We start from the raw sequence: 8,914 nt of genomic DNA, 5'->3' as shown, positions 1-8,914 counted from the left end.
GCCCCGGTTCCAGTGAGAGACAGCGCAGCTGTCTGACGCCACTCGATTAATCGGCACATGACTATAAAAATAGATCCACGCAATGTGGGGAAACCCAAGAAAGTCTTGGAATAACACGTCATTATGGAATTTCAGTTACAAAGCGCAGTTTGGAAGGGATTTCGTATGGAGTTATTATGTGGTTTACATCTATTTGTTTGATGTTCCTTGTTTTCACTGCTCACGTAAGTTCATTGTTCAGAAATTATATATTACTGATAAAGACCAAAAGAAAATTTGAAAATAATTGTAAATAAGATTTTAACAGATGTCAAAAAGGTCTCGTGCGCGTACCTAGGTGAAAAAATAATAAGTTGCGTTCCATTTTTTGTCATCCGTCTGTTTATAATACTTTAAATGACAACTTGCCTATTACAACCAAACGTATAAGTAATTTTCACCAGTTGGACTGCCACCAGTTGGACTGCCACCAAAAGGACTGCCATTGTACAATATGCATCGGCATATTGTCGTGAATTCGGTGTGTGCTATTGCACACCGTCACAACATGTAGTTGGGAACTGCTCGTAGGTCCCAAAATCTATGAGAATAGGCGGAGGAAAATCACTCACGTGTGTTCAAGTCAGGATGTGAAGAGACCGCGCCGAGATGTCACATCGAGGTTGTCGGCACGGTTATCGGTCTAAGGGAGAAAACTCTCCCCAAAATTCACCACAATATTCGACTGTCGTTTTATGTCTACTCCCCGATGTGTCTTACACAAGGAATAAAATAACCTGAATCTGAATCTGACTCTTTCGGGGCCAGAAAAGAGATCCGGTTTAGATTAATAGTCTTATGTTTGGTTTTGATATTCATAACAAAGTGCCCTTGGTAAACAAGAACTGGTGTTGACCTGTATTCAAGTTCAGAGCTAGGGCCAGATTTGTTAATACACCCAAACGACTTCTTCTTAGTAGCTGAAAGGTCTCGAATCATGAGGATACGTTGGTAATTAGCAGGTATGAATTGCTTCAAAATTTGCGAAAAATTACCAATATTGCAGGTCCAAACGACTTCTTCTTCTGAAACACTGAGAAGGTTATAGAGTCATGATATTTGGCCAGTATCCTGACAAAGTTTGTAAAAAGAAATGACATTGGCATATGATTAATATTGCATGCAGGAGTCATATCCGTAGCAATACGCCCGAACGACTTCTTCTGAGTGACGATCTTTTTCGAGAGGTATTGAGCTATATATTCAGTCACAGGGACGCTCGAACGACCTCTACTGAAGTACCGAAAGGCCGTGATATCTTTTTCATTGGCTTTAAGGCTTCGTTGTTATAAAATTTGCGCAAATAAATTACTCTTACCGTTACTCAAAGTCACAGGGGTAAGATTTGTGAAAGCACTCATACGACTTCTTAAGAACGGAAAGTCCAAGAACAAGGATATTTGGACATTAGCTAGCTCACTGACATGAGAGTATTCAGGTCCTCTTGTTACGAAAGTGTGTGCGTAATACACTTAAATGTAATTTAACTCCTCTTCATCTTGGCTGTAAGGATGGAAAGTCAACAGTATAACGCTGTCCGGATTTGTTAATTCGGTTTTAAGTATAAAGACGAAAAGTCGTAATTTATCAAACCTTTGGAAATGCTTGATTGGTCATAAAGATACAGGACATACAAATATTGGGCTGAAGGATCCCTATCCCATTGTAGCCAAAACACGAGAGATTTCCATTGTAGTTTTCCATACATAGAGTAGCCTCACTTTGCTTTCGTTTTAGATATAACTGCGCAGTGGGACTGGGCCAGGAACTTCGGTATAGTTTAGTAGGTAAGAGCGACCCTGCTGTGATCAGAGGTCCAGGGCTCGAATCCTGGTCTGGATTTTGCGTTTTTCTCTCCCAGAATACTGTTAAAGTCATGCTTTGTATATTTCCCTGAAAAAAAAGACATCCTGCAATGTATGATTTTTTTCTTCAGAAACGAATAATTAAATCTTATGTTATGCCATGTCAAAGTTTTGACATTGATGTGGAAATCCTAAATGACATATATTACTTTACATGGAACAGAGGATCAAGAATAATACTTTTTATTAGATTTAACAATGAAAACACTGCACAGGAGTAAACACGCGTATACTCGTACAGCTTAAAGATGCCTATAATAAGGACACAACCAATGTTGAATTACAGTTTCAACACATTAAGGCATTTTGTTGTTAAATAAATTATACCAATACAATATAAATAACTAGTTTAATAACCTTCAAATTGGGATATCTATATTATGTTTATCATAACCTCCTCGAAATTATGTATATAAATGCAAATATGGATATTTTATTTTATTATTATTTCTTTAAATGAGCTCCACACCTATTTATATGTTTCCTTTAATAGCCTGTGACAAATCCTCATCATTGTTCAAAATAGATTGTCTAAACCGTCGATCGCGTCTCCTGTCTAGTTTAGAATGCACATAATTGACGGTATACGTATTAAGCTCACGCACCTAGAAACTCAAGTGAGGGCCCAGAATGAAAATGAAAATAACTAAAAACGTTAATAAATAAACAAAAAATTATAAATAAATGAAATTTCTGGTTCACCTCTTTTTGGTTTTCAGAATACTTCAAACAGCTTTTGCTAAATCTGAAAATAATTGGACGTCTTTGAAATGAATCTTTCTGGACTTCATAATTCTCTGAAATACAGTTAGGGTCGAGAATTGGGGTTGACTTTTAAAACCTGGAGATCCTATTGTATTTCCCCGAGTTTTGCATAGAATTGAAGGTTTAAAAAATTAATCATTAATTCGAAACACACTTGCAAATTTATTGTTTTTGTTTCTTAAAACTTATTGGCCGAGCTATTGAAGAAAAGTCAATATGCATTCATTGTTTCGTATTGTATATCTTGTCACATCTCTGCCAACTGGGATATTTTCATGTGTTCTGTCGTAAGAAAAGCTCGACAAGCCTGTGGCCACCAATATCACCTACCATAGGTCCATGTCACCTGTCACATGTCTATATCACCTACCACAGGTCCATATAACCTACAACATATCTATATCACCTACCACAGGTCCATATCACCTACCACAGATCCATATCACCTACCACATATCCATATAACCTACAACATATCTATATCACCTACCACATATCGCTATCACCTACCACAGGCTCATATCACTTACCACAGATCCATATCACCTACCACATATCCAAATCACCTACCACATATCCAAATCACCTACCACAGGTCCACATAACCTACCACAGGTCTATATCACCTTCGACAGATCAGATCCATATAACCTATCTCAGGTCCATATTACCTTCCACAGGTCTATGGCCCATGCCACAGGTCCATATCACCTTCCACAGGTCAAGATCACCTGCCACAGGCCTATATCACCTTCCACAGGTTCATATCACCTACAACATATCGCTTTCACCATCCACAGGTCTATATCCCTACCACTGGTCGTCATCACGTTCCACAGGTCCATATCACCTACCACATATCGTAACCATCAACCACAGGTCTATTTACCCAGCCACAGGTCCGTATCACCTACTACATATTTATATCACTTACCACAGGTCCATTACCTCTCCGACAGGTCCGTATCACCTGCTACATGTCCATATCACCTACCACAGGTCCATATCACCTACCACAGGCCCATATCACCTACCACATATCCATATCACCTACCACAGACCCATATCACCTACCACAGGTCCATATCACATAACACAGGTCCATATCACCTACCACATATCCATATCGCCTACCACAGGCACATATCACCTACCACAGGTCCATTACCCCTGCCACAGGTCCATGTCACCTACAACATATCCATGTCACCTACCACACATCGTTATCTATAACCACAGGTCAATATCACCTACCACAGGTCCATGTCACCTACCACAGGTCCATGTCACCTACCACAGGTCCATATCACCTACCACAGGTCCATATCACATACCACAGGCCCATATCACCTACCACAGGTCCATGTCACCTACCAGAGGTCCATATCACCTACCACTGGACGATATCACCTACAACATATCCATGTCACCTATCACATATCCATATCACCTACCACAGCAGGTCCATTACCACTACCACAGGTCCATGTCACCTACCACAGGTCCATGTCACCTACCACAGGTTAATATCACCTACCACAGGTTAATATCACCTACCAAAGGTCCATGTCACCTACAACATATCCATGTCACCTACCACATATCGTTATCTATAACCACAGGTCAATATCACCTACCACAGGTCCATGTCACCTGCCATAGGTCTATATTACATTCCACAGGTCGATATCACCTACCACATAACGTTACCACCAACCATAGGTCGATATCTCCTACCACAGGTCCTTTTACCCTGCCACAGATCCGTATCACCTACTACATATTTATATCACCTACCACATGTTCATAACCTCTCCCACAGGTGCATGTCACCTACCACAGGTCAGGATAACCTACCACAGGTCTGTATCACATACCATATGTCAAGACAATCTACCAAAGGTCCATATCACCTACCGTATGTCAATGTCACCTGCTACATTTCCATATCACCTACCAAAGGTCCATATCACCTACCATAGGTCCATATCACCTACCACAGGTTAATATCACCTACCAAAGGCCCATATCACCGACCACATATCCATATCACTTACCACAGGTCCATATCACCTACCACAGACCGATATCACCTACCACAGACCATATCACCTACCACAGATCCATATCACCTACCACAGGTCCATATCACCTACCACAGGTTAATATCACCTACCACAGGTCGATATCAACTACCACAGATCCATATCACCTACCACATATCCAAATCACCTACCACATATCCAAATCACCTACCACAGGTCCATATCACCTGCCATAGGTCCATATCACCTACCACATATCGTTACCACCAACCATAGGTCGATATCTCCTACCACAGGTCCTTTTACCCTGCCACAGATCCGTATCACCTACTACATATTTATATCACCTACCACAGTTCCATAACCACTCCAACAGGTCCATGTCACCTACCACAGGTCAGGATAACCTACCACAGGTCTGTATCACACACCATATGTCAAGATAATCTACCAAAGGTCCATATCACCTACCGTATGTCCATGTCACCTGCTACATTTCCATATCATATACCAAAGGTCTACATCACCTACCACAAACCCATATCACCTACCACATATCGTTATCACCAACCACAGGTCGATATCACCTACCACGGGTCCATGTCACCTGCCACAGGTCTATATCACATTCCACAGGTCCATATCACCTACCACATATCGTTACCACCAACCATAGACACCCCCCCCCCCCCCCCACACACACAGGTCCTTTTACCCTGCCACAGGTCCGTATCACCTACTACATATTTATATCACCTACCACAGGTCCATAACCTTTCCAACAAGTCCATGTCACCTACCACAGGTCAAGATCACCTACCACAAGTCTGTATCACATACCATATGTCAAGATAATCTACCAAAGGTCCATATCACCTACCGTATGTCCATGTCACCTGCTACATGTCCATATCACATACCAAAGGTCTACATCACCTACCACAAACCCATGTCACCTACCACATATCGTTTTCACCTACCACAGGTCGATATCACCTACCACAGGTCGATATCACCTACCACTGGTCGATATCATCTACAACATATCCATGTCACCTACCACAAACCCATACCATCTACCCCGTATCGCTATCACCAACCATAGATCCATATCACCTACCACAGGTCCATTCCCCCTGCCACAGGTCCGTATCACCTACCACAGATCCATATCAATTACCACTACCACAGGTCCATGTCACCTACCACAGGTCCATATCACCTACCACATATCCATATCACCTACCACAGGTCCATATCACATACCACATATCCATGTCACCTACCACAGATTAATATCACCTACCACAGGTCCATATCAGATACCACAGGCCCATATCACCTACCACAGGTCCATGTCACCTACCAGAGGTCTACATCACCTACCACTGGTCGATATCATCTACAACATATCCATGTCACCTACCACAAACCCATACCATCTACCACGTATCGCTATCACCAACCATAGATCGATATCACCTACCACAGGTCCATTACCCCTGCCACAGGTCCGTATCACCTACCACAGATCCATATCACCTTCCACAGGTCCATATCACCTTCCACAGGTCCATGTCACCTACCACAGGTCCATATCACCTACCACATATCCAAATCACCTACCACAGGTCCATATCACATACCACATGTCCATATCACCTTCTACAGGTCCATGAACACTTCCACAGGTCCGTATCACCTACCACAGGTCCATATCACCTACCACAAGTCCATATCACCCACCCCATATCCATATCACCTACCACAGGTCCATATCACCTACCACATATCCATATCCCCTACCACAGGTCCATATCACATACCACAGGCCCATATCACCTACCACAGGTCTATATCACCTTCCACAAATCCATATAACCTATCTCAGGTCCATATCACCTTCCACAGGTCCAAATCACCTTCTACAGGTCCATGACCACTTCCACAGGTCCGTATCACCTACCACAGGTCCATATCCCCTACCACATATCCATATCACCTACCACAGATCCATATCACATACCACAGGTCCATATCACCTACCACATATCCAAATCACCTACCAAAGGTCCATATTACCTACCACAGGTCCATATCACCTACCACAGGTCCATATCACATACCACAGGTCCATTACCCCTACCACATGTCCGTATCACCTACCACATATCCATATAACCTACCACAGGTCGATATCACCTACCACTGGTCGATATCATCTACCACAGGTCCATTACCCCTGCCAAAGGTCCATATCACCTACCACATATCCAAATCACCTACCAAAGGTCCATATTACCTACCACAGGTCCATATCACCTACCACAGGTCTATATCATCTTCCACAAATCCATAAAACCTAACTCAGGTCCATATCACCTTCCACAGGTCCATATCACCTTCTACGGGTCCATGACCACTTCCATAGGTCCGTATCACCTACCACAGGTCCATATCACCTACCACAGGTCCATATCACCTACCACAGGTCCATATCACCTACCACATATCCATATCACCTACCACAGGTTCATATCACATACCACAGGCCCATACCACCTACCACAGTTCCATATCACCTACCACATATCCATATCACCTACCACAGGTCCATATCACCTACCACATATCCATATCACCTACCACAGGTACATATCACCTACCACAGGTCCATTACCCCTGCCACAGGTCCGTATCACCTACCACTGGTCGATATCACCTACCACAGGTCCATTACCCCTGCCAAAGGTCCATATCACCTACCACACGTCCATTACCCCTGCCACATATCCATATAACCTACCACAGGTCGATATCACCTACCACTGGTCGATATCATTTACCACAGGTCCATTACCCCTGCCAAAGGTCCATATCACCTACCACTGGTCGATATCACCTACAACATATCCATGTCACCTACCACAAACCCATTTCATCTACCACGTATCGCTATCACCAACCATAGATCGATATCACCTACCACAGGTCCATTTCCCCTGCAACAGGTCCGTATCACCAACCACAGGTCCATATCACCTACAACAGATCCATATCACCTTCCACAGGTCCATGTCACCTATCACAGGTCCATGTCACCTACCACAGGTCCATATCACCTACCACAGACCCGTATCACCTACCACAGACCCATATCACCTACCACAGACCCATATCACCTACCACAGACCCATATCACCTACCACAGGTCCATATCACCTACCACAGGTCTATATCATCTTCCACAAATCAATATAACCTATCTCAGGTCCATATCACCTTCCACAGGTCCATATCACCTTCTACGGGTCCATGACCACTTCCACAGGTCCGTATCACCTACCACAGGTCCATATCACCTACCACATATCCATATCACCTACCACATATCGTTATCACCAACCACAGGTCGATATCACCTACCACAGTTCCATATCACCTACCACATATCCATATCACCTACCACAGGTTCATATCACATACCACAGGTCGATATCACCTACCACAGTTCCATATCACCTACCACATATCAATATCACCTACCACAGGTCCATATCACATACAACAGGCCCATATCACCTACCACAGTTCCATATCACCTACCACATATCCATATCACATACCACAGGCCCATACCACATACCACAGGCCCATATCACCTACCACAGGTTCATATCACATACCACAGGTCCATATCACCTACCACATATCCATATCCCCTACCACAGGCACATTTCGCCTACCACAGGTCCATTCCCCCTGCCACAGGTCCGTATCACCTACCACTGGTCGATATCACCTACCACAGGTCCATTACCCCTGCCAAAGGTCCATATCACCTACAACATATCCATGTCACCTACTACAAACCCATATCACCTACCACATATCGCTATCACCAACCATAGATCGATATCACCTACCACAGGTCCATTACCCCTGCCACAGGTCCGTATCACCTACCACAGATCCATATCACCTTCCACAGGTCCATGTCACCTACCACAGGTCCATATCACTTACCACATATCCAAATCACATACCACAGACCCATATCACCTACCACAGACCCATATCACCTACCACAGACCCATATCACCTACCACAGACCCATATCACCTACCACAGGTCCATATCACCTACCACAGACCCATATCACCTACCACAGGTCTATATCACCTTCCACAATAAAAGCAT

The 8,914-nt window shown here is 43.5% G+C and overlaps 1 protein-coding gene across 1 annotated transcript in view; it reads left to right on the top strand.

The window, feature by feature from the left end:
• Positions 1-107: 107 nt before the first annotated feature.
• The window catches only part of LOC110455213, a 32,351-nt gene continuing 23,544 nt past the window's right edge, over positions 108-8,914 (top strand). Inside the window, exon 1 of the mRNA XM_021505196.1 lies at positions 108-224. Within this exon, the coding sequence (XP_021360871.1) occupies positions 177-224 (48 nt within the window). The 5' untranslated portion in view covers positions 108-176. The remainder of the gene's footprint in view (positions 225-8,914) is intronic.

This window comes from Mizuhopecten yessoensis, unplaced genomic scaffold (assembly GCF_002113885.1).
Source record: "Mizuhopecten yessoensis strain PY_sf001 unplaced genomic scaffold, ASM211388v2 scaffold8167, whole genome shotgun sequence".
In the NCBI taxonomy this organism is placed as follows: domain Eukaryota; kingdom Metazoa; phylum Mollusca; class Bivalvia; order Pectinida; family Pectinidae; genus Mizuhopecten; species Mizuhopecten yessoensis.
Note: the sequence above shows the minus strand (reverse complement) of the source record. Positions and strands in the feature narration are given on the sequence as shown.